This window comes from Heptranchias perlo, chromosome 2, assembly GCF_035084215.1.
Source record: "Heptranchias perlo isolate sHepPer1 chromosome 2, sHepPer1.hap1, whole genome shotgun sequence".
NCBI lineage: Eukaryota > Metazoa > Chordata > Chondrichthyes > Hexanchiformes > Hexanchidae > Heptranchias > Heptranchias perlo.
In genome coordinates, this window is record NC_090326.1 from 122,261,599 (window position 1) to 122,289,322 (window position 27,724).

Here is a 27,724-nt window from a genome sequence, read left to right on the forward strand (position 1 = left end):
ACAGCTTGGCTCGAGGCGCAGCTAGTTCTTAAGTAGTTAATAACACTCCTTAACTAGTTGTTAAGGAGTGTTATTATCTGGAATGCACTGTCTGAAAGGGTGGTGGAAGCAGATTCAATGGTAATTTCCAAAAGGAAATTGGATAAATACTTGAAAAGGCAAAAAAAAATGCAGGACGATGGGGAAAGAGCAGGGGAGTGGAACTAATTAGATAGCTCTTTCAAAGAGCCCGCACAGGCACGATGGGCCGAACGGCCTCCTTCTGTATTGTATCATTCCGTAATAATAAATAATGGTCCCTGTCACTCGCGGGATCAGTTCCACAGCGGAGGACTTGCCATCAAAGTGCCTCCATCTCTTGCCCACACGCAGACTCTTGCGCTGAAGAAGTGCAGGAATGAGCCATGAGCAGCGGATGGCGCCGCAGCTCAAGCAGCTCCGTGCGGTCGCGCCTCTCGGGGCGGGGGCAAAGGAAAGGGTTAAGTGTTTGAAACGAGCTGAGGTTGGAGCACAGTGAAGGCGGCAGCTGGAGATGTAGAGAGGGGGGGAAAAAAAAAAGCGCAGAGCAGCGTTAAATATGGACGGCCCCGCAGTCGAGCTGGTGTTCGCGCCCGTCTCCTCTCACTGAAAGACCATTAAATGATGTGCCCGTTTTCCCGGTCCGTCGCTCTCCTGCTGTGTTTACTCGGCTGCAATGTGTGGAAAGCGGTTACAAAAACCTTACGCGAGCAACGTGCACAAGGTAAAGTGGGAGAGGGAGGAGGGGAAATGACTCTTATGTGTGGGGGTTTTTTTATTTCCTAGCGGGTTTGGTGAGACTCTTCTATCCGTTAATGTCATTTAAAATAAAAAGCCCCGGGACAAGGGAGGAGGAGGAGGAGGTGATGGTGAGGTGGGAACAATGAACATCGCAACTCTGCCTATTATCGGCTTGGTGTCGGTAGGTAAACCTTTAAAAGGGTTTATGTTTAGATTTTTTTTTCTCTCTATCTTAGATTGAAAAGATACAAAGAAGTGTCGATTTTGGAGGGGGTTTTTTTTTTGTTTAAAGTTGCAGAGATGTGAGATCAGGATGCTGCAGAGATTCGCTCCAATCCGGGAAGTCACTCAGTTGCTACAATCATTTCACCTTGTTGTTTCTTTTTTTTTTAAATTGTATCATTCGTTTATTTTAAAGGACGGTCTGAGAATTTTTTTTTCAGGAATCAATACTGTGACTCTAATTTAAGGGGAATCCAAATGAGCATTATTGTAAAGCAATCGTGATTCAGAATTCTTAATGTATTTTTTATGTACAGACTGTAAAAAGCACACGTTGCTCTTTAATAGACGTTACCAGAGGATCACAGCCGCATTTCTTGAGCCTCCTGGTTAACTGTAAGTCATCGTGGGGGAGACTCATTTCGGCAGCTTTCAGCTTTTAAATCCTAATGATCTCCAGTGCCTTGTTAACACGATTGATTACTGATCTTATTCTCGTTGTGACGCGGCTGTGTCGAAATGAAGAACAGTCGCAAATCTGTATAATTAAAAAAAAAATATGATTTTGGTTGTTTTGTTTCTGATATATTGTACTTTGCTCTGAACCCTTTAGATATAGATATGGACGAGCATCTGAATGCAACCACACTGCCATAAACGTGCTGTGGGTTCCTTCAAACATGCAGTTTCAGAAAAATACTGTACATACAATATAAAATGTATAAAACACATCCGTATGAACGATAGTATTGATGTATTTGCAACATCCAGTATATTATTGTTTATAAATTATACAGACTGACAAATCCAATACAGCTGAAAATTAATGTCTCTGAATAGATATCTCGGGCCTAGCATGGTTTGGTTTTCCTGCATCCTGATGGATACCAGTGAAATTGTACGTCGAGGTCCTCTGTGTCCATGACTTGTCTTCTGTAGGTGAATCTTGAGATTTATAGAAGCTGTCTCAATTATGAATTTAACACAAATGTGTATTGAGAAGTGATCAAAATCTCAGTTGTGAATGAAATGGAGTACAATACTATCATATTTTGCAGTCTTCATAAAGACAACCAAGAATCATAACCCATGTTGAGTAGACATACGAGAGATGTCTTCTATTAAAGATTTAGGGATTTATTCCCCATAGATGGCAAATAGTTGGGCCAGTAGTACAGGGAATAGAGCACATGCAAACCAGTCTGATTTTTTTTTTGGGATCAATTTCCAAAGCTCCCTGGTAATTTCAGTTTCAACAGTCCTCTTTTGAATGGATTACATATTAATAATTTGTTATTGGGATGTAGGCAATTTTTATTTTTATTGCCAATCCCTAGTTGGCTTGAGAAGGTGGTGGTAGGCCTCCTGGAACTGCATCAGCCCTTGTGCTCGTGATATACCCACGGTGGTGTTAGAAAGGGACTGCTGGAACCTAGCAACGATGAAAGGATAGTGGTATATGACTGAGTCAGGATTGTGCATGACATGGAGTGAAACTTGGAGGTAATAGTATTCAAATGATCTTGTTGTTCTTGTCTTTCTTAGAGGTTGTGGAGCTGGGAGGTGCTGTTGAAGTAAGCTTGATGAATTGTTGCAGTGCATCCTGTTGATGTACATACAGCAGCCACACTGCACTGGTGGTGGTGGTGGACATTGAGTCCAGTGGCGGGGGTGGCACATTCTATGATAGTTGCTCCATCTGTGGTGACGGACCATGAAGAGAAGTCCACACTTGTTATTAAAACAGGTTGTGCATTGGCTGTGTCTTGTAGTGATATTTGTTGACTTAGGGCCCATAGGGCGACATTGAGGATGAGCCAAAAGTCAACAAATATTACTACAAGTGCCCTTTTCCCTCTCTCACATCTCCACCCCCCCCCCCCCTCGACCCTGGGGGGAGGGCACCACCTAAACAAAACAAGTGACTTAGTCAACTAAAAATATGTGCAGATATTAAGTAGTATTTCCATTCTCGTCATTGAGACAATGTCCTGTGATACCCACTGGTTATGAAAGGCTTGGGTTGAGTATTGGCAAGCAACTCTTTTGAGGGGAATTTTAAAATAATGAATAAATACAAGTTCTGCTTCAAACAAGTGTGCAAACATCCCTTGTTGACTGTAGAGGATGGTGCATTGTTCTTTCCCTTCCATGGAGAAGAAGAAAAGTGCCTCGTTCCCCCCCCCCCCCCCCCCCGACTTTGTGCTTCTCTTTGAATGTGCAGCCAAGCAGATGAACTCTGCATGTAGGGAATTGTGGGTCAGAATCTACATTCTCTGACTGGGTCACCCCCCTAAGTCCCTTTTTCTTTTCTAAGATGGAGTGAGGTCATATCTGGAACTCCCAATTTCTATGATTATATTTGAAAATGGCTTCCTTTTAAGAAAATATTCATGTTATTACAGGAAACTCTGTATTTTATTGTCTGCTTACTAATCACTTCCTGGTGATGATGTGGAGATGCCGGTGATGGACTGGGGTTGACAAATGTAAAGAATCTTACAACACCAGGTTATAGTCCAACAATTTTATTTGAAATTCACAAGCTTTCGGAGATTATCTCCTTCGTCGGGTGAGTGTGGGATTCCTTGAACGTTTCACATTTGTAGTCAGAGAACAATACCTGGTGATTACAGATAATCTTTCCAACTGCCCATTGTCAAGGCAATCAAAGTGTTCAGACGGAGAGGTGTTACCGACAGGACCACCGAATATACAAACAGCCAGAACAAAAGACAGAGAGAGGGAGAAACATCCGAAAGGAAGAGAAAGACAGAGAATGACCCGTTGTATTAAAAACAGATAACTTTTATTCGCTGGTGGGGTTACGTGTAGCGTGACATGAACCCAAGATCCCGGTTGAGGCCGTCATGGGTGCGGAACTTGGCTATCAATTTCTGCTCGACGATTTTGCGTTGTCGTGTGTCTCGAAGGCCGCCTTGGAGAACGCTTACCTGAAGATCGGTGGCTGAATGTCCTTGACTGCTGAAGTGTTCCCCGACTGGGAGGGAACCCTCCTGTCTGGCGATTGTTGCGCAGTGTCCGTTCATCCGTTGTCGCAGTGTCTGCATGGTCTCGCCAATGTACCATGCTCCGGGGCATCCTTTCCTGCAACGTATGAGGTAGACAACGTTGGCTGAGTCACAGGAGTATGAACCATGTACCTGGTGGGTGGTGTCCTCTCGTGTGATGTTGGTATCTGTGTCGATGATCTGGCATGTCTTGCAGAGGTTGCCGTGGCAGGGTTGTGTGGTGTCGTGGACGTTGTTCTCCTGAAAGCTGGGTAATTTGCTGCGAACGATGGTCTGTTTGAGGTTGGGTGGCTGTTTGAAGGCGAGTAGTGGAGGTGTGGGGATGGCCTTAGCGAGGTGTTCGTCGTCATCGATGACATGTTGAAAGCTGCGGAGAACATGGCGTAGTTTCTCCGCTCCGGGGAAGTACTGGACGACGAAGGGTACTCTGTTGGTTGTGTCCCGTGTTAGTCTTCTGAGGAGGTCTATACCATTTTTCGCTGTGGCCCATCGGAACTGTCGATCGACGAGTCGAGCGTCATATCCCGTTCTTACGAGGGCGTCTTTCAGCGTCTGTAGGTGTCCATCGCATTCCTCCTCGTCTGAGCAGATCCTGTGTATTTGCAGGGCCTGTCCATAGGGGATGGCCTCTTTGACGTGGTTAGGGTGGAAGCTGGAAAATTGGAGCATCGTGAGGTTGTCCGTGGGCTTGCGGTAGAGTGAGGTGCTGAGGTGCCCGTCTTTGATGGAGATTCGTGTGTCCAAGAAAGAAACTGATTTTGAGGAGTATTCCATGGTGAGCTTGATGGTGGGATGGAACTTGTTGATGTTATCGTGTAGTCTCTTCAGTGATTCTTCGCCGTGGGTCCATAGAAAGAAAATGTCGTCGATGTATCTGGTGTATAGCGTTGGTTGGAGTTCCTGTGCTGTGAAGAAGTCCTGCTCGAACTTGTGCATGAAAATGTTGGCGTATTGGGGTGCGAATTTGGTCCCCATGGCTGTTCCGTGTGTTTGGGTAAAGAACTGGTTATCGAAGGTGAAGACATCGTGATCCAGGATGAAGCGGATGAGTTGTAGGATGGCGTCTGGAGATTGGCTGTTTTTGGTGTTGAGTATTGATGCTGTCGCAGCGATGCCGTCATCGTGGGGGATACTGGTGTAGAGTGCCGAGACGTCCATCGTGGTGAGAAGTGTTCCTGGTTCAACTGGTCCGTGAGTACTGAGTTTTTGTAGGAAGTCTGTAGTGTCGCGACAGAAGCTGGGGGTTCCCTGTACGATGGGTTTCAGGATGCCCTCGACGTATCCAGAGAGGTTCTCACACAGGGTTCCGTTGCCTGATACGATAGGACGTCCGGGTGTGTTGGCTTTGTGTATCTTTGGGAGGCAGTAGAAGTCTCCCACGCGGGGAGAACGTGGGATGAGAGCGCGTAGGATGCTTTGAAGATCTGGATCGAAGGTCTTGATCAGTTTGTTGAGCTGGTGGGTGTGTTCTTTGGTCGGATCTGCGGGTAACCGTCTGTAGTGTTCCTGGTTGTCCAGTTGTCGGTATGCTTCTTTGCAATAGTCCGTTCTGTTCTGTATGACGATGGCTCCTCCTTTGTCCGCTGGTTTGATGATGATGTTGCGGTTGGTCTTGAGAGCGTCGATGGCGTTGCGTTGTGCTCGGGTGACATTCTGGACTGTCTTGTGAGTGCGGCTGATGAATCTGGCATTGACGCATTTCCTGACAGCTTGAGCATACATGTCAAGCTTAGGGCAGCGACCCTCCGGAGGAGTCCAGTTTGACTCTTCTTCGGTTGCTGTACCGCGGATCCCTCTGTCTGCTGTTCCGGATCGTTGATTGTCTCATTGGGTTCGCTGCTGAAATCTTGGGATTTGTGGAAGAATTCCCGGAGCCTCATTCTCCTGATGAATTCCTCTGTGTCCGCCGCGAGACCAGTGGGGTCCATTTTGGTAGTGGGGCAGAAATTGAGCCCTCGGCTGAGAACTTCGATTTCATCTGGTTGAAGGGTGTGGTTGGACAAATTGACGATAGACTTCCCTGTGGTTGCAACCGTGGTACCAGGTGATGCCGAGTTTCTCAAGCTTCCTGCTCTTGGTTTTCATGACTTCCTGGTGATGCCAGTGAGCTCAGGGGTGAAATGTGCCTTTGGCGATAATGCAGAACGGGTGATAGTGAATCAGCAGCCCGTTTTACACTCTGTCTGATTTTCTGCTCTGTTGACTTCAAGACAAATTCCACCCCCTGCTCTCTCCCCACACAAGTCAAAGCCCAATGAAAATGTTGGCTGGTATGGTGGCTGGTTCCTCCATGCAGACTATTGCATGCCACATTGATTTGATGGGTGAAATGATGCTGCAAGTTGTACTAATATTTATGATGGGGACGAAGTATTTGTCTTAGGAGCAACTAGTTCAGATTATCAGCCTAACATTTATATGCAGTATGTTCCATGTTTTGTCGAGGTGGTTCCACTTATTGATCTTTTTCTAAAGTTGTCCAAACTCACAAAGCGGTTTGTGGTAAATCTTTTAAAATTTAACTTTATACGTTGATAACTGATGGTAGGAATGGTTGTAATTCTGAAATGATTTGGTACAAAATGTACAGTTTCCACATTTGGCTAGAATAATATAATGGGGAAAAAAATTCAAGCATTACTTCAAATGGAGACCTTCTGAAGAGCAGGCTTGTTTCCTATTAGTGTGCAAAACCATTTTATGTGTTAACAAAAATGAGTACTACAGACACACCAAATTGCATCTTATCTAGGATGTATGTAGAGAGTGGTGTACCTGACTGACCTTTGCAGCGTACTTCAACGCAATCTAGAGCAGCCATTTTATAACTATTGTGGCACCTAGATATTCATCCACCATTTAATAAGTGGACAGGACTAATTCAACAGCAAGAAAATGGATCACGTGACCAACAGATTGCACGGAAAAAAAATGTTTTTAACTTTGCAAATGTGGCAACTTGCCAAAAAGGATTGAATTGTTAAATCTGTGCTTTTTAAAAAAAGTATAAAACACTTGAGTAACCTCACCTTCAGCCAGACCCCCTTTTTGGGTATATTTTGCTTTTGTGTAAAACACCTCAGGGTGGTGCTGTGGGAATATCATTATTTGTGGCTTTCTCTTGCATATTTAATCTTTTAGATATATCACCGGCACAGACACGATGGGCCGAATGCCCTCCTTATGCGCTGTAAATTTTCTATGGTTACCATTTAAACCATACCTTGTTTACGTTAGCATGGTACCATTGGTGTAAAATATTGGATGTATTGGTTGCGTTGGTGTAGATACTGCAGCCCTATTTTAAATTTAGTTATGCTGATGTAGCTAATCTGAATTTGACCTGCCTAATTTTCAGGACCATGGGGAAATTAGACTTGTCCCATAGTTCTGGAGGGATTTGAATGTAATTGAGCACACAATCCTAGAGTTAGTAACCTAGTTACAACAGACAGGCCTCAACAGAACATCTAACTAGCAGTTCCTTGGTCATATGTAAAGGTTGCTAATTATCACACTGTCCTCCCTTTTATACATATTGAACTATGAATATGGTATTACACCAGCAATATAGAGTAGGAGAGTAAAGAACGAATGACTACTTTATATGAAACATTGGTTAGTCCAAAGCTAGAGTATGGTGTGCTGTTTTGGGTGACCCATTATAGATAGCATACAGTGTAGATTCATCAGGATGATACCTGGGATAGGAAGCTATGGTTATGGGGCTATTTCCATTGAGGAAGAGAAGGCTGAGAGATTTAATGGAGGTTTTTAAAATGAAGAAAAGTTTTGTCAAGTGAATAGGGAAAGACTATTTCCTATGGTTGGGTAGTCTATGATGAGGCATCATCAATTTAAAATTATAATTAGCATTGAGAGTGAGGAGAGAGGCTCGGAGAAATTTCTTGCACTGAAGATTGTTGGAGTATTGGAAGCTTTGCCACAGGGAGTGGTTAAGGCAGAGACTCCTTCAGTGTCATAAACTTCTATGGTTCTATATAAGTACAGTATATAGAACTATAAATTGTCATGGAGCAACTGTAATAATTTTAATTTGGATTCCAAGTTAAATCTCTATATAGGTACATAGATATACACAGATTTTGCAGTACAAGTTTATGAAGAGGTGGATCACATTATAGTATGATATAGGACTTTCGGTTGACACTGATATTGGTTCAGCATCATTGTATTATGTAACCTATGCACCTTCTGATCTGGAAACAGTGGTTCTTAGTGGTTGGGGAAGAGGAGGGAAGAAATTAGTTTAATCAGAATAGTGAAATGGAGAAATTACTGTTCATAAGTAATTTTTGTGGAATCTCAAGATTTTCTACCAGTAACTTTTAAGTGCCTTACTGTATTTGGTTCAGCTTACTGACTGTGGGACTCTGTGCTCCATTACACTCAAACCCCTTCAGATCGGTGGAAAGAAGTCTAATTTCCCGATGGTCCTGAAGGTCGGAAACTCCATATTTACATAATCCAGCATGGGACGTGGCATTTTATTATTCACTGCACACTAGCATAACTGCTCCAAGAAAATTACTTTTAGCACCAGCACAGAGGAAACGATCTTCCATTATAATGTTCCAGGGGACTGGAAAACTCAAGGCTCAGCAACATCATCTGTTGTATGCAGTCATCCACCCCCTTGTTCTGTTGGCATCCACAGTTCCCTCCTGTTAAAAGAAAATCCTGGGACATTGCTATGGAATATGGTGTAGTGGTCCTCCCTTCTTGCCAGATACAAGGTTATTTTCTGCTTGGTTTATAATTGTCTTAAGCACTGGGGGGTGGGGGGGCATAATGTTTTGTTTTGTCCCCAACCCAAACATTCTGTAAAATGTAATGATTGTGTCTTTATAAAGCCTGCATTATGTTTGATGTAGGCTATTCATTGTTTAGTCATTAGTTTAAATAAAAACAGAAAATGCTGGAGAAGCTCAGCAAGTGAGGCAGCATCCATGGAGAAAGAAACCGAGTTAACGTTTCAGGTCGAAGACCTTTCGTCGGACCTTTCTGCAGAATTTTGCTTTTGATTTAGTCATTAGCTTGCTTGCCTTTGTTGAACACCTGTGATTCATCAATACCCCAGACACTCTGATGGTGAGGACATATGCAGCTTGCTTATAATGAGGGAAACCAAGTCCTGTGGTCTATCACCTGTTATCTGTCATTCTGCCTTTTTGTGTACTTAACTAATTAAAACCTCCTTAAAATATTTCCAGGTCTTTTTGACCTGAGAGACGAAAGAGAACAATGGTGCAGTCATCTCTCCACCTCTCTGGGCAGCTGTAGCATTTGGGTCAATTTTTAAAATTTTCCCCAAATAATGTTGATTATGAAATGTACTTACCCATGGGTGCGTGGTTGGTTGCTTGGTCCCTTACATGTTTATTCATATATTGGACCTACATAGAATAACCTAGAAATTACAACATGAGATCAGGCTGTTCAGTTCAGCCAGTCCCTGTTGGTGTTTATCCTCTACGCTAGCAGTAGTCCTAATCTTGTGTTCCTATATACCTTTATCTTTCAATCACCTAGAGAATCGGTTCTTAAATGTTGACATAGTTCTCTTGCTTCACTGCTAACTTTAGTCGTGCATTCCACAGCCTCACAACTCTTATTTTTTTAAAAAAAGTTTCTCCAGCTCTCGCTCTGAAATCTCTTCACTTTGAATTGTATATCTATGCGCCCTTGTACTAGACCCCTCAACAATTGAAAATAGTCTGTTTCTATCTACTCTCTCCCACCCCTTCATCATCTCTTATCAAATCACTTCGTAATATCTTCAGTTCTAATGAAAATAACCCCAATTTTTCAAGTCATTCTTTGTATTTGTATTTCCTCATACGAGGCAGGATCCTAATGAATATGAACTGTACTTTCTTTATTGCCTCAGCATCCTTTATATAGTGTGGAGCCCAAAATTTCACACTGTACTCCAAACGTGATCTTAATAAGGTTTTATATAGATTCACCATTACATCTCGACTTTTATATTCTACGCCTTTTGCTGCAAAACCCAGAATTCTATTAAGTTTTTTTTATGGCCATATCCGCTCAGGTGCTGCCTTTAATGACTCATGCACCTGAACCTCCAAATCCCTCAGCTCTTCCACATCACCCAGCCTTCTCCATTCAAAGTATAATTATTACTTTCTTTTAACCAAAATCCACCACCGTACACTTATGAATGCCACCTGCTACTATTTTGCCCATTGCACCAACTTATCAGTATCTCCTCGCAGCTTCCTTTGGTCCTCAGCATTATTTACTGTGCCTCCTATTTTAATAACATCTGCAATACAATATTTGGATATCACTGTCTTTAAGAGGTGAGAGTGACTGCCCTTGACATCAAGGCAGCATTTGACCGAGTGTGGCACCAAGGAGCCCTAGTAAAATTGAAGTTAATGGGAATCGGGGGGAAAACTCTCCAGTGGCTGGAGTCATACCTAGCACAAAGGAAGATGGTAGTGGTTGTTGGAGGCCAATCATCTCAGCCCCAGGACATTGCTTCAGGAGTTCCTCAAGGCAGTGTCCTAGGCCCAACCATCTTCAGCTGCTTCATCAATGACCTTCCCTCCATCATAAGGTCAGAAATGGGGATGTTCGCTGATGATTGCACAGTGTTCAGTTCCATTCGCAACCCCTCAAATAATGAGGCAGCCCGAGCCCGCATGCAGCAATACCTGAATAACATCCAGGCTTGGGCTCATAAGTGGCAAGTAACATTCGCGCCAGGCAATGACCATCTCCAACAAGAGAGAGTCTAACCACCTCCCCTTGACATTCAATTGCATTACCATCGCCGAATCCCCCACCATCAACATCCTGGGGGTCACCATTGACCAGAAACTTAATTGGACCAGCCATATAAATACTGTGGCTACGAAAGCAGGTCAGAGGCTGGGTATTCTGCGGCGAGTGACTCACCTCCTGACTCCCCAAAGCCTTTCCACCATCTACAAGGCACAAGTCAGGAGTGTGATGGAATACTCTCCACTTGCTTGGATGAGTGCAGCTCCAACAACACTCAAGAAGCTCGACACCATCCAAGATAAAGCAGCCCGCTTGATTGGCACCCCATCCACCACCCTAAACATTCACTCCCTTTGCCACCGGCGCACTGTGGCTGCAGTGTGTACCATCCACAGGATGCACTGCAGCAACTCGCCAAGGCTTCTTCGACAGCACCTCCCAAAGCTGTGCCCTCTACCACCTAGAAGGACAAGAGCAGCAGGCACATGGGAACAACACCATCTGCACGTTCCCCTCCAAGTCACACACCATCCCAACTTGGAAATATATCGCCGTTCCTTCATCGTCGCTGGGTCAAAATCCTGGAACTCCCTTCCTAACAGCACTGTGGGAGAACCGTCACCACACGGACTGCAGCGGTTCAAGAAGGCGGCTCACCACCACCTTCTCAAGGGCAATTAGGGATGGGCAATAAATGCCGGCCTCGCCAGCGACGCCCACATCCCATGAACGAATAAGAAAAAAATCCAGATCTTATTGATGTACAAAGTGAACAGAAGTGGTCCCAGAGCAGAACCCTGAGGGACACTGATTCATTTCTAAGTACACTGAAACTGTCCTTAACTGCTAATCAGTCTTTAATCCAATTTGCTTTATCCTTCCCTAATTCCATACCCTTTATCCTTCTCCAATAGACTCCTATGTCAAACCATGGCAAACGCTTTCTGAAAGTCCACGTACACCACATCCACTGCATTTCCTCCATCAACCATATCTGTCATTTCTTTTCTGAAATCTGTGTTGACTGCTTCTAATTATGTTCTCTTCATCTAGAAATGTCCTTTCATGTTTATTTCTAGGTTCTAAAGTTTCTCCACCACAGATATTAAACTAAGTTCTCTGTTGTTACCCAAATTAGTTCTGTCTACCTTTTTGAAAATAGGTATTATGTTGGCCACTCTCCAGTCCGCCAACACACAACCACTGTCAGTTAAACCCTGGAATGTAATTTCTTCCCCAATTCCCGCAGGATCCTTGGATGTATCCCACCAGGTCCTGGCACTTTGCTTTCCTTTAACTTAACTAACTTCCCTAATACTTTCCTTTTTATTTATAATATCTCTCATCTCAATTTTAACTAATTCAAGATTTACCTCCTCCCTCTTTTTGTAAATGCTGATGTTAAGTATCCCCGCCAATTTTCGTTTGTCCTCTACTAATTCATTATTTCTCTCCTCTCAGATTCCACCTCAGATTTAACGATTCTCTTTTTTACTGATATATTTGTAGAATACTTCACTGTTAATATTTTTTTGAGATCCTGACCTCTTACTCCATCCTTGCTTATCTTGTCCCTATCATAACCTATTTTTTTTTCTTATTTTCCCTTGTCTTATTTTTATCATACCTGTTGGCCCCATAACGTCCACTTGTTCAATTTTCATTTGTTTTTAACCTTTTTTATCGACGGCCTCCTAAAACCTGATGATGTCTCTTTTTTTTAAATGGTCATTTTTAAATAGCTTGAATTATTTGTTTTTTTGGGGAGGATAGGAATTTTTATCCGCTAATTGTGTCCATTTAGGACAGGATTGATGGACCAGCGGGTCTTTATCTGTCCTTTTTCGTATGTTTGTATATTTGAGTACATGACTGAGATGAAAACATTTTGTTCCACATACTGTGATGGAGGTCAGAAAGGGATTCATGCATGCCAGAGATTGGAAGCGACTGAGATGAAGTCTTGGAAGGAACTGCAGTAAAAGCAGGTGGGGACAATGATAAGTAATGAGGATGTCAGGAATGGTGATGGGCAATTGGGACAAAGTGGGGGCAGGGCAGGCAGGAAGGGAGAGTATCCAATGACTCCTTACCATGGGAAGTGGCCCAATTCACCTCATGAACCAATTGAAAGCAGCTTTGAATTCATAAGCAAGAATATGTGTCTTTTTGTGTTTTGGCTTTGTTTTGTGGTAGGCTTATCCAAGAATATAAATTCTAATTTTGATCCCACAATTAGGGAATTATATTATTGGCCTCCAGTTTGGAGGGAGGAGTATGTTTTTCAGTGGCTCCTAGTAATCTATCAATTGGTGAAATGGATGTGGGGATAAACATTTTTTCCCTTTATTTGTTTAACAGGTCACTTCCCTTTATAAAAAGAATGATATAATAGACATAAAGCCTCTGGTATTACTGCATAGATCTCACTACTGAACTTAATTCAGAATGGAGTGGAAATTTCTTACTTTTATTCAGTCACATAATAGACTCGCTGCAGTGCTGTGCTGAAAGCACTTATAATAATGGAAGGGGAAGCATAGACCCAGCCATTTTGTTAAAATTAGGAGGAAAGATTCCATTAATGGTACAGTGTTTTGTAAGGAAAATAGATTAATCTCAAAAGAAATTAAATGAAATAGATGTACAACTACTGTACGCTTAGTGACTTCCAGCTGTAGCTCTTCCAGTAGCTTCAGTACATGAGTAGAGGGAATTTGTTTTTAAATTTTGAATATTATCTTCAATGGCTCAGCTTTATAGAGAATATCTCAGTGAATAGCAAGAGGGAGCAAACATGGAACATTGCCATAGCAACCGTCAAGTTAATGTTAACATGAAGTGACAAGTGTGTTTTTCAAGGAACAAAATCTGTCTGTGTTAAATTCCAGATATTATTGTCCTTTTTAGGTTTGATGATGGGATATACTCTTCTTTGCAACGGCTGACTGAATGAATTGCACTTATGGGAGTCGTGATGCATAGAGAAAAGCACAAAATGTTATAGTTCAGGGATAGCTGGTAAATGCCTGCAGATGACCACCTCTGTTTTTAGTTCAGCATCCATTGTATGATTAACCTGACATCATCATTGCAACTGTATCTATGAAATGAAATACTGAATACGTAAACCCCTTGAGGTGTAACCCTCCCAGGGGAGCAAATGCTTTACTATGTGACTTTTAATAAGGGACAGAGGATCATTCTAATTCCTCACAGCAAATACAGGGATGTATCCTTGATATGCATTCCACTTTGAATGTTACGTTAGTTCTTCAGAGCGGGAGATTCTCAATCCTGGCAACAGAGCAGTAACCCTTCTCTTAATTGTGTGAAATGAGATAGTGGAAATGATACTAGGTGTAATTTGCTAAGCTCTTGTTCTGTAGAGTAATTTGCTAGCAGTTACCCAATTAAGTATGATGTGCAGAAGTCTGATTTAGGGGTCCACATGGTTGGAATCTACCGTTCAAAGTGGAAGACAGATTTGGTACAATTGACTTGCCAAACCTGGAAGTTCCTTTGCCCCATTATGACAACAACTTCAATTTATATAGCCCCTGTTGTATCAAGGATACATCCTTGTGTTTGCTGTGAGGAATTAGAATGATCCTCTGTCCCTTATTAAAAGTCACATAGTAAAGCATTTGCTCCCCTGGGAGGGTTACAACTCATGGGGCTTACATATTCCGTAACTCATTTCATAGATACAGCTGCACTGGTGATGTCAGGTTAGTCATACAATTGGATGCTGAACTAAAAATAGAAGCAGTCATCTGCAGGCATTTACCAGCTATCCCTGAACTATAACATTTTGTGCTTTCCTGTATCCATCACGACTCCCTTAAGGCCACCTCAGTTCAATCAGCTATCGCCACACAATGAATACAAGGCGCTTAGCTATGGTATAAATAAATTGTAAGGATCTTTGTTCTCCCCAACCCCCTATCCAATCCAAAAAATAACAAATTGGCCTGTTTTGTGGTCTGTAATTGATAGCAGGACACATGGGTGGCCCCTGTGAATACTAATGAGCAGTGATTCAGGCTTTCAGACTTGCATAAGAATTTTATGGAGAAAACCATTTGCACATTGAATTGACAAATGTCATTGAGGAATGCTTTCCAGGTGTTTGACAGTAGATCCTTGTGTTTTTTTTATTCGTTCATGGGATGTGGGCGTCGCTTTTGAGGCCAGCATTTGTTGTCCATCCCTAATTGCCCTTGAGAAGGTGGTGGTGAGCTGCCTACTTGAACCGCTGCAGTCCGTGTGGTGAAGGTTCTCCCACAGTGCTGTTAGGAAGGGAGTTCCAAGATTTTGACCCAGCGACGATGAAGGAACGGCGATATATTTCCATGTCGGGATGGTGTGTGACTTGGAGGGGAACATGCAGGTGGTGGTCCCATGTGTCTGCTGCTCTTGTCCTTCTAGGTGGTAGAGGTCGCGGGTTTGGGAGGTGCTGTTGAAGAAGCCTTGGCAAGTTGCTGCAGTGCATCCTGTGGATGGTACACACTGCAGCCACAGTGTGTCGGTGTTAAAGGGAGTGAATGTTTAGGATGGTGGATGGGGTGCCAATCAAGCGGTCTACTTTGTCCTGGATGGTGTAGAGCTTCTTGAGTGTTGTTGGAGCTGCACTCATCCAAGCAAGTGGAGAGTATTCCATCACACTCCTGACTTGTGCCTTGTAGATGGTGGAAAGGCTTTGGGGAGTCAGGAGGTGAGTCACTCACCACAGAATACCCAGCCTCTGACCTGCTCTTGTAGCCACAGTATTTATATGGCTGGTCCAGTTAAGTTTCTGGTCAATGGTGACCCCCAGGATGTTGATGGTGGGGGATTTGGAGATGGTAATGCAATTGAATGTCAAGGGGAGGTGGTTAGAGTCTCTCTTGTTGGAGATGGTCATTGCCTGGCACTTGTCTGGCACGAATGTTACTTGCCACTTATCAGCCCAAGCCTGGATTTTGTCCAGGTCTCGCTGCATGCGGGCACGGACTGCTTCATTATTAGAGGGGTTGCGAATGGAACTGAACACTGTGCAATAATCAGTGAACATCCCCATTTCTGACCTTTTGATGGAGGGAAGGTCATTGATGAAGCAGTTGAAGATGGCTGGGCCTAGGACACTGCCCTGAGGAACTCCTGCAGCAATGTCCTGGGGCTGAGATGATTGGCCTCCAACAACAACTACCATCTTCCTTTGTTCTAGGTATGACTCCAGCCACTGGAGAGTTTTCCCTCTGATTCCCATTGACTTCAATTTTACTAGGGCTCCTTGGTGCCACACTCGGTCAAATGCTGCCTTGATGTCAAGGGCAGTCACTCTCACCTCACCTCTGGAATTCAGCTCTTTTGTCCATGTTTGTACCAAGGCTGTAATGAGGTCTGGAGCCGAGTGGTCCTGGTGGAACCCAAACTGAGCATCGGTGAGCAGGTTATTGGTGAGTAAGTGCCGCTTGATAGCACTGTCGATGACACCTTCCATCACTTTGCTGATGATTGAGAGTAGACTGATGGGGCGGTAATTGGCCGGATTGGATTTGTCCTGCTTTTTGTGGACAGGACATACCTGGGCAATTTTCCACATTGTCGGGTAGATGTCAGTGTTGTAGCTGTACTGGAACAGCTACAACACTTAATTCCCATCCATGCCTTTGTTACCTCTGGACTTGACTATTCCAATGCTCTCCTGGCCGGAATCCCTTCCACTCTCCATAAACTTGAGCTCATCCAAAACTCTGCCCGTATCCTAACTCGCACCAAGCTCCGTTCACCCATCACCCCTGTGCTCGCTGACCTATATTGAATCCCATTCTGGCAATGCCTCGATTTTGTAAAATTCTCAACCTTGTTTTCAAGACCCTCCATGACCTCGCCCCTCCCTGTCTCCGTAACCTCCTCCAGCCCGACAACCCTCAGATCTCTGTGCTCCTCCAATTCTGGCCTCTTGCGCATCCCTGATTTTAATCGCTCCACCATTAGTGGCCATGCCTTCAGCTATCCAGGCCCTAAGCTCTGGAGTTCCCTCCCTAAACCTCTCTACCTCTCTCTCCTCCTTTTAAGATGTTCCTTAAAACCTTCCTTTTTGACCAAGCTTTTGGTCACCTGTCCTAATAGCTCCTTATGTGGCTTGGTGTTAAATTTTGTTTGATAACGCTCTTGTGAAGCGCCTTGGGACGTTTTACTATGTTAAAGATGCTATATAAATGCAAGTTGTTGGTCAAATGGAGCAATAGCATACACTGTATATAAAATGTGACCTGCTTTATCATCATAGATAGTAAATAATAGTGGTTCTAATTCTAAGGGGAAAGATTTCCTCTGTAAATGTAGTCTCTATTCACATTTTTGATTTTTCCATATATGGCCAATAAACGGAGAACATTTCCTCCACATCCCCTCAAAGTCTGTTAGGTCTTATGAGTTTGATTTTCAACCTCTCTCTGGATTAGCATATTTAGATATCAGATGAACCCATCAGTAGTGGTCGTGTTTTCAAAACCTACGCTCTTCATACTTGCAAAGTTGGTGCTATCCCTGGAATGGGTGAGGGGCAGGAAGGGAGAATAGAAACAACCTCTGTCCAAATCCACCCCATTTTATATTATTTTGACTTTCAGTATATAGAAAGATACCTCACATCTTTGAGTCAGCCTTACAGAACCGATTTTCAATCATACGTGACAATTGACTCGCATCATCACTGCTCTGCACGTGTGATGCTTCCTGTGCACATGGCTGAATGATCTCTTCAATGCATCGTCAGTGATTTATAGTCTGCAAAGACCCAGCTGAAACAGATGACCAGTTTAAAACATTGAACTGTGCTACTTCACACTGGAGTAGGTTTGTGTTGTTTTCTTTGAGACCTAATTCCTTGTTGTGCATTTACTACGTCCGCACTTCAAGTTTATTTTTGTTACCTGGCAAATGTAAGATTAAAATTTTGGTTTGACTGTTGTTAAATAAACATAAACAAAAAATTCCTAACTATTATAAGGTAAAATGTACAGTAGCATTTTGTATTTCAAATTGTTATATAAATACATACTTGTGTTTTTAACCAAATTGCAACTAACAGAATATCCCTATTCTGCAAATTCACTTAGTCGGGCTCCTGCAGTTTTATTTTTTTTAGCACAGCTGTCTGTTGTCTTTCTAGATATACAACTTAAAGGTATACTGGTAATTAAGCAATTAATGCAAAATGTTCCATCTGTGAATGGGAAGATTTGATGAAGCAGATATTAAATGTTGAAGATGGGAACCCAGATCATAACTTCAAACTATATCAGGAAAGCAGAAGTAGAAATTGTAATGAAACTGATGGATTGTAAGTTTACACCGATTTACTACAATTTTAGGATTCAGTGACAATGACCATTCCCATAAGCCTCCCGCAAAGCAAACTGTGACCTTATGCACACAATGTCTGGTAATGTTTTATTGCCCAGGACATTCTTGTTACTGTAATTCACTCACAGGATTGACACAAGCCCTCTTGTGTTTTCATAGCTTTCAGATAGTGGAAGAATATACAATCTTTCAGGCAGTTTGACCTAGGCTTTAAGCTATGAATCAGTTTTATTGAAAATTAAACAGAAAATCAATTCAGCAGATTTTACTTGATTACAGAACCTGCAACACTTCCTCAGATACAAGAAATAATATAATACGTGATGCTTCAGTAACTCTCAATAATACCAAACCTGGACATAAAATTATATCATCAACTTATTAATGAGGTTAGTTAACCCACATGGAGCCTTCCGGTGTTCCATTCCACATCAGTAGAACCAGAGGAATAAAGATCAGATATACCCCTATTCTCTTTGAAGTTCAAACTGGGACAAAGGATAGTAAATGGGTGTTGTTCACCAATAAATATCTGTAGCATTTAAAACATGTAATTGCATCCACTGGTGTGTTTGCAGAAAAATTGATTAGCTCATCTTCATGTAAACAGGTTTAAGTTTCTGACACCTGGATGAACTATGAGACTTTCCCTAATGAGGTCAATAATAATATATCATGATTAACTTCAAAACAAATCAAGCAGTCTGTCTCGACAGATCTACAGGAGGGCTGTAATCTATCCAGGATTAAATGCGAATTCAACCTGCAGTAAAACGTCACAGCGCCCTAAACATATAGGGGCTGAAAATCCTTGTGCCCATTCTGCCACTGATCTGCGTTCCTGACCTTACTGGAGTTTCCAGGGTCAAGGTAAGGTCAACTATTTTAATTATTTCCCCGGACCCCTGTGCCAGTATGGGCACAATTATAGTACCCCCACTGGCAAGCTGCTTAGGGAAGCAAATCTGTGCAACTGACTCAAAAGTATTTTAAGCTGTTGCCAATCAATCCCCTTTTATGAGTGGGTTCATTTTCCTGATACTACTAGAAGCCTTCATGGGTGTCCAATCAAGACAGGGGCCTGGACTTCTCACTGGCCCCCACTTGTGCCTCTGCATGGACCTTTCCAATGTCCAGCTCGTTGGGCGCCTATGAGATGGAAGCTGTGGAAATTCCAGTTAGGGAAGCCATTCCATGTACCCCATCTCCTTCTGACGACATGGGCCTTTTATGGGACAGACACACAGTTTTTCCAGTTCCTGCTCGATTTTTTTTTTCCACTCCAACTGGGTCTCATCCACCTCCTTTACCGTTGAATTGTGACCCAAGCCCCAAGGAAATTCAAGGCCATTGTATTTCTCCGCGGCCTTTCTTTATTTAAAAAGAAATATATATATGTAATATAAAGCTCTGACAGTAAAGATGACAGATTCCTAATCTGCCACAACGATTTAAGAGAAAAATAATCTATCTATTTAGTGTGATAAATGTTGGAACCAACCAAGGAGGGTAATGGAGACTAAAATGTTGGGGTTATCCATGATATAAGGAGAATTTATGTATGAGTCGGATTTGATGGGCTGAATGATTGATTTTTTAAATGTCCCAGGCTCCTTTAATGTCCTATGAAACACAGCAGTTGTCTAATTTGAGAAATCCTTGGGTGGAATTGACTATCCTACTGCTTTACTGGTTTTGGGGATAGGGAACTGAATGGCAGAAATTTTTTTATAGCCAGGCTTGGTTACTTCAACCACTAACATTCCATGCTTTAGTTAATTGTTTGTCGACTGTTGATACAAAGAAAGTTATTATAGTCACTTTTTGTGTTTTGTCTGTCATTTTTTGAGCTTTCCTATCTTGGCTGAAAGATGTTTTGCCTCAGAGACAGATGGCGAGAGGCTGTTTTTTTCATGCAAGCTGCAGTAATTGTAAAGATGTATTCTGGTTTAAACTCTAAATCTGTAAAAAGGCAATAACACTAGGAGCAGACTTAAAAGAAATTGCAAAATCTATTGTAAAATTAATCTATCTGTATTATGTTGAAGGTTTTGTGTACAGCATACTTGGTTTTCAGATAATGTGTTAATCCGAGGCTCTGTCTGCTTGTTCCGGTGGTTCAGCTAATGTTCAAGACTCTGTGGTGCTATTCACAGAAGAGCAGAGAGTTTTCCTCATGTCCTGGCCAACACGAGGACCACCTCCTTGGGATGTCCTGAGGATGTAATTAAGCTGCTAAATATATTTTTTCTTTTAATTTTTCTATCTTGCACTTTTTTTTTTAAAAAAGAGATAAACTGAACATACAGGTATTGGAACATACAATAATCCAGTCCACTGATTGAAAGTTTTCTTGTAAAAATGGACACGTAGAATCTATCACCAAAACAACATTAAAAATCACCAGATATGCCAATTCACTCATTGTCATTGTGAACGAGTAGGCCTGATAATACGTTGTTCTTCCCTGTTCTTATAAAACACTATAACCTGTGACTCTGTGAGCAGTGCAACAGGAGATCTACTATATTAAAATTCTGTGTCTTTGTTCTCCTTCACTCCTGCACTCCAAAGCACCCCTGCCTTCCCCCTGCCCCCATCTGATTCTGATGATGGACTGTGCCTCCTCTCCTCCTCCCTGCTGCTGCTTACTCCTTCTGTCTTCTCTTATCACTCCCATCCCACCACACTGGGTGTCCAACCTTTCCCCATTCTTGTTGTCTCTCCGCCCCCCCCCCCCCTTTCCACCACTTGCATATTCCCAATACATCATTCCCAGATCTAGAAACACCCTCCCTCCCCCTCCACACTTCAACACCTCTCTGCTTCTCCCATACCCCGCCACTCCCTGCCATACCCCAAGATCACTCTTCCATGTTACTAAAACCACATCATGTCCCCATCCTCCCACAGTACTTCTATGCGCCTCCTACCTCTCTGGAATCTGGAGCATCTTCCTTATTATCCCATTTGCTCCTGGGCTTTTTAAGAAATGGTAAGATAAAATTAATTACATGGCTTAACAAGCATATATTGACAGTCATGGCCACTGATTTACAATTTCCAAGAAAATGTAGTCACAATCTCATCATTTGTACCTGAAAATAGTACTAATGCTCCCATAATATTTGACTATAATCACCATAAATCAGTTGCCCTGGTAATATATATTCTACATTGCATGCTGTAAAGTAGTATATCCTCCGACTCTGTAAGCAATGCAATGGGAGATTGGGCAGTATAGAAAAATGTTCATTCGTTATAGGACAGTGATTTGAGAGAAGAATAGAAGTCTCTCCTGTGAACTTGGACAAATTCTGCTTGACATTGTATCTCAATTTTTTACTATTAAAAGGATTCCATTCTATTGAATGCTGCCTTCCTGATACTACAGTATATTCTGATGCTTCCAGTTAGTTGGATTAGTGCTCGACTTCATGAATTTATTGCACTTTCAACCACTGAAATATGATCCTTTTAAAATTATTTCCTCTGATTTATTATTCAGAAGTTTATTGTTAAGGCCCTTCTCGACATTGGTTCTCAATATTTAAGTAAAAGTTGCTCTAGATTGTGTATAGCGCTGAAGCTTTTTTGAGTTGTAGGTAAAAGCTCTTCAGGATGAGTCTTAATTGAAAAATTTAATATTCCAAGGAAAATGTTTGTATTATCAAATGATTTATGTGCTGTTTTAGCAATTGTTTTGTGTGCAGCTTTTTGCAGCTAAATAAAGAAATTGGTGCCAGTGGGCAATATTATTTCTCCTTAAATCAGTACATCTGAATTTTTGATGTGAGGTCAATTAGTGTAGTGTAATGAGCTTGATGTTCAATGACACAAATCCCCAGTTTCTATTACAGAATCACATTTGAACGTACTCTCAATGATTTTTTTTGTAGTGAGCACTTTGTGAGAAGTTGTAGAATACATGAGAGAGACTTTATGACCTGCATGTTACAATCCAGAGTCGTCTTCAGGGTAGGAGTAAATATATTTGAGGAGATCTGTGGAATATACAATCATACAATTTGGTTTCATGGACAGGGGTGGAACATAAAGACTTGTCAATCTCCTGCTAATCCCTGGTTTTACTCTTTTTATATCTCCACTCAACTACATTAGTCTTCATTATTCTTTAATCCAGAATGGATTTTGATTGTAGCTTTATAAATAGTCCTTAAAAGCTTTGTACTTTTCCACTGTAGACCTCTCAATTATTATTCTGTTCCAGTTCACCTTTAATTCATTTTGCATTCCATCAAAGTCAGATCTTTTAATATCCAATATTTTTCAATTACTGGCCCTTTTTTTGCATTCTTTCATAAGCATCTCGGTTTTAATGATATGGTTGCTGGATCCTAGATGCTCCCCTACTTCTACTTATGTACCATAATGGATAGTTGCTGAAGATTAGATCTGACTGCATTGGCTGCAAGGCAGACTAAGTAAGGAAGCAGTCATCTACCACTTCAATAAACATCATCCTTAGTTTTTCCTCTACTTTCTCAGTCAGTAATTGAAATCCCCCATGATGAATATCTTGTCATTTTTACAGGCCTCCTTTCAGCTGTAAAATCATTTTTTTTGTTCTCTCTGGTCTATGAGGTCCATAACAACAGCCAATAATTACCTTTTTTCTATCCTTTGAGCTCAATCCATGCTGCATCAACAAAGGCATGCTGGTTTATTCCCAAAATAGTCCCAGTAATCTGTAAATCAAACATCTTCCAACAACCATCATTTGACACATCACTTATTTACTTAGAAAATTTTACTCAGGAACTTAATTTTACCAATAATTAGTAATTGTGTGTGACTGTTGGTCTGACTCGTTGATAATTCCTGCTACCACTAACTCGTTTCCTGCTGCTTGGACTAACTTATTTGCCCTTGTTCAATATCTACTACAACCTTTGTTCCTGCTGACAAATCACTGTCCTGTTAGACTTCTCTTTAAAGCAGAAAGAGCTGTCTGCACATCACCCAATCCACTCACTGGCCAGTACAAATATTCTGATCCTACAAACATCACTTTTCATCTCAGCTGCACTCACTCCCTCATGAATTTCATCCTCATCCTCCTCCTCCTCCTCCCCTTCCTCAGTAACACCTCATGCTCTTTCATTCTTGAATGCAACAGTGACCTGTTCACACTCGCTAATCTCTGCATGCTTCAGCCCTATCCTTTCAGTACTGCTATCGGTTCTTTCAGAATCTTTGTTTGGGTACCGACTATAATAAACATAACACGATACATACAGATCACAATACGGATTCCATACTCCACCTCCTATATTGAGGGATCAGATAAGATTCAAAATGTTTTTCCGGTTGCTGGAAATGTACTGTTCAAACAAACAAAGAATTCAGGGTAGAATTGGGCTGGTAAGCCAGATAATACAGATGCTTCCAGTCCAGTCGTCTTGCATTCTGTGGAATAAATCCTGTTTCCATCCACGTGAAATAGTAAAAGTACTTGAACGGTATTTGTATAAAACTATTGTTAGGAATGTCATACCACTAGTTCATGTTATTTGTAAAAGTACTGCGTAGTGACCCTGGCACGATCCCAAACTCAGTGTAAATGTGCCCATCTCCAGGTGGTGGTATTACAGCAGTGTAAGAGTCTGGCTGCAGCATAGCTGCTAGCTGGTCTCCTGGAACCACTTTTGTACCCAATAAAATAAGCAATGCACTGAACCTTAATCCATGGGGTTGGAGAGGGTTATGTAATACTAAAAACAGCTGCTGAAAACATTGTAATAATTAATGCAATTTGAAAAATACTGGCAGACTGTCACAGCACATTATGATAAAACACAGTGCTCGCCTGTGTATATCTATGCAGTGTGTGTATGTGCATGCATGCCTTGCTGCTTCTCCTCCTTCTGTCCTGCCCCCACTGCTGCTCTGAGCCACCCTTTCCTTGCTTCCTGAAATCACATTTCCCCTCTCGTGCTGCCATGCCCCATTTTGCCCCAGGCCAAGCCTCAGTCTCTGTGCCCTGCAGTGAGGAAGGCATGACTGGAGCAGACTTTAACTTCTTTAAACGCTTACTGTGTTTTTGTTACAGTAAAATATTAATGAGCACTTTAAATAATGGAAGCTTCCCCAGTTCGGTGCTGGGAAAGTCTAACCTTATGGAGAGGGAAGTATTCATTCTCCCTTCCTTCATTCTGATGTGCCTGTGCCTTTCCTGAGCAGCAGCAGTGGGGGTAGTACAGAAGGAGGAGAAGCAGCAAGGCACACACGCGTACACACACACTGCATAGATATACACAGGCGAGCATTGTGTTTTATCATAATGTGCTGTGACGGTCCACCAGTATTTTTCAAATTGCATTCATTATCACTATGTTTTCTGCAGCTGCTTTTAGTATTACGTAACCCTCTGTAACCCCATGAATTAAGGTTTAGTGCATTGCTTACTTTATTGGGTACAATAGTTTTCCGCTCCATCCTCCCTCTCTCAGTACTCCCATACCCAGCAAACCCCCTGCCCAATGCTTTCGCACCCCATCACCATCACCTCAGTGCTTCCATACCTCCGTTTCACCATCGTACACTCCCAACACAGCACTTCCAGTCATGAGAACCCTCTACCATTTCTTTGACACAAAACTACCTTGTTCCCCAATACTACTCCCACGCCTAGTCCCCATTGCTTCTCATACACCCCTAGACGACACTCTCAACACTACTAAGACTACATCTCCCTCTTGGTGCTTCTTTGGTTCTCCTACCTTCCTGCAGCCTGGAACTTCTTCCCTACCATCTTCCTTTGGACCGTGGACTAATGAGGCTACTGATTTACAAATTTCAACAAAAATATGGACAAATAATATGAACCCAAAAATACCATTGATGCTCCCATAATTTAAATAATTGAAGTTATATTTTTATTAAAATCACCATACAATGATCCTTTTATATTATACCTTACGTGGCATTAAACAGCTTATCCTGTGACTAACCATGAGCAGTGTCGCAGGCGATCCGTTTACTTTTTGTGCCCAATATCCACATTGAACCCTTCAGGCCATGTGTGGTGCAGGTTACAGCTCCTTCTACACTGATTCAGGGTGTTGTCTCCATTTTGTCAATTCAACATTTTGTTGTCTCCTTGACTCCACCAATTAATACTGCATTTTGGGTAGTTTTTTTTTGTACACTTCTACCCCCTGGATAAAGACAGTAAAAGCTCACCTTATTAGGATCCTTACAATCTGCTAGAGGAAACCAGGCAGCATCCTAGTGTGTAGAACCCTTTCTAAAGCTTATCTAGTTGGTCAATTATCTACATGAGAGTACGTATAGGAACAGGAGTAGGCCATTCAGCCCCTCGTGCTTGCTCTGCCATTTGATAAGATCATGGTTGATCTGTGATCTAACTCCATATACCTGCCTTTGGCCCATATCCCTTAATACCTTTGCCAAAAAGCTATCTATCTCAGATTTAAATTTAGCAATTGAGCTAGTATCAATTGCCGTTTGCAGAAAAGAGTTCCAAACTTCTACCACCCTTTGTGTGTAGAAATGTTTTCTAATCTCACTCCTGAAAGGTCTGGCTCTTATTTTTAGACTGTGCCCCCTACTCCTAAAATCCCCAACCAGCGGAAATAGTTTCTCTCTATCCACCCTATCCGTTCCCCTTAATATCTTATAAACTTGGATCAGATCACCCCTTAACCTGCGAAACTCTAGAGAATACAACCCCAATTTGTGTAATCTCTCCTCGTAACTTAACCCTTGAAGTCCGGGTATCGTTCTAGTAAACCTACGCTGCACTCCCTCCAAGGCCAACATATCCTTCCGAAGGTGCGGTGCCCAGAACTGCTCACAATACTCCAGGTGCGGTCTAACCAGGGTTTTGTCTAGCTGCAGCATAACTTCTGCCCCCTTGTACTCCAGTCCTCTAGATATAAAGGCCAGCATTCCATTAGCCTTCTTGATTATTTTCTGCACCTATTCATGATACTTCAATGATCTATGTACCTGAACCCCTACGTCCCTTTGGACATCCACTGTTTTTAACTTTTTACCATTTAGAAAGTACCCTGTTCTATCCTTTTTTGATCCAAAGTGGATGACCTCACATTTGCCTGCATTGAATTCCATTTGCCACAGTTTTGCCCATTCACCTAATCTATCAATATCGCTATAACATCATTATCCACTACTGTAATAAGACCCACCTCTTGAGTAAGTGCAGAACAGGTCTGTAATAAGAGTAAATATTCAGGAAGCATATGTTCTATGCTTCAAGAGTCACCTGTTTGAAATTAGGCATAATGTTCATAGTCCACAACAGCTTCTCTACCCACGGTGGGTTAATTTTATGGGTAAGGATTCTAATTTCCCTCATCTTTTCTTTATGGACCATTTCATATTCCTTTACCATGACCCATTAGCTTGACTTCAGTTATAGGTAAGTTGCTAGAAGAGATCATTAGAGATGCTCTGTATGACCAATGGGCAGAGAAGGGGTTGTTGGAGACTTTCAATATGGTTTCTGGGAAAGAAAGTCATGTCTCACTAACCTGGTTGAATTTTTGGAGGAGATTACTAGGTTGGTGGATGAGGGTAGCATGGTCAACATCGTATAGTTGGATTTTGAAAAAGCTTTTGACAAGGTGCCACACAATAGGTTACTATATAAAATAGAGTCCTGTGGGATTGGAGGGCAGATCCTGGTGGTGTTAAAGCATTGGTTGTATTCTCGTAGAGTATTGATGATAATGGTAGTAGTCCTGCGAGGAGATCAGTTACTAGTAAAAGTCCCGCGGGGATCCGTGTGGAGACTATTACTCTTCAAAATCTATATTAATGACCTGGATGAAAGCATTCAGCGGGGGGTACTGTCAAGAAGTTCGCAGATAACACACAAGATTTGTGCTGGGATTAAAAACTTAGATGAGAAAAAGAGACTACAGTCACAACTAGATGTGATGGGGAAATGAACCCATATCTGGCAGATAACACTTAATGTCGATAAATGTAGTGTTGTGCACATGGATAGGACTAACGGCAGGGATACATATATACCACGCCGAGCTCTGCACTAAAGTCTGTTAAGTGGAAAAGAGACCTGGGTGTTGTGGTGCATGTGTCTCTAAATGTTCGTGATCAATACCACAAGGCTTTAGTAAATGCTAATAGAGTACTGGATGTATAGGTAAGATAATCCAATATAAAACAAAGCGCTCTAAAATGTCCTTGTGCAAGACCTTGATTGAGAATCATCGAGAATGCTATCTCCAGTTTTGGTCTGTTCACATGGTGTGTAATATAGAAGCCCTGGGAAAGGTTCAGAGGAGAGTTACTAGAGTCATAGCATCATACAGCACAGAAGGAGGCCAATTGCCCCATCGTGTCTGTGCCGGCGCTTTGAAGAGCTATCAAATTCGTCCTGCTCCCCTGCCTTTTCCCCATAGCGCTGCAAATGTCTCCTTTTCAAGTATATATCCCATTCCCTTTTGAAAGCTATCACTGAATCTGCTTCCACCACACTTTCAGGCAGTGCATTCCAGATCGTTACACCTTATTTATTTACAACTTACAGTTTTATTTATTTATTTTGT

The 27,724-nt window shown here is 42.1% G+C and overlaps 1 protein-coding gene across 2 annotated transcripts in view; it reads left to right on the forward strand.

Moving 5' to 3' along the window:
- The first annotated feature begins 479 nt into the window (after positions 1-479).
- Positions 480-27,724, forward strand: part of fam171a1 (family with sequence similarity 171 member A1) — a 187,485-nt gene continuing 160,240 nt past the window's right edge. For both annotated transcript variants that reach the window (XM_068006790.1, XM_068006799.1), the window contains exon 1: positions 480-742. In XM_068006790.1, the coding sequence (XP_067862891.1) occupies positions 640-742 (103 nt within the window). In that variant the 5' untranslated portion in view covers positions 480-639. The remainder of the gene's footprint in view (positions 743-27,724) is intronic.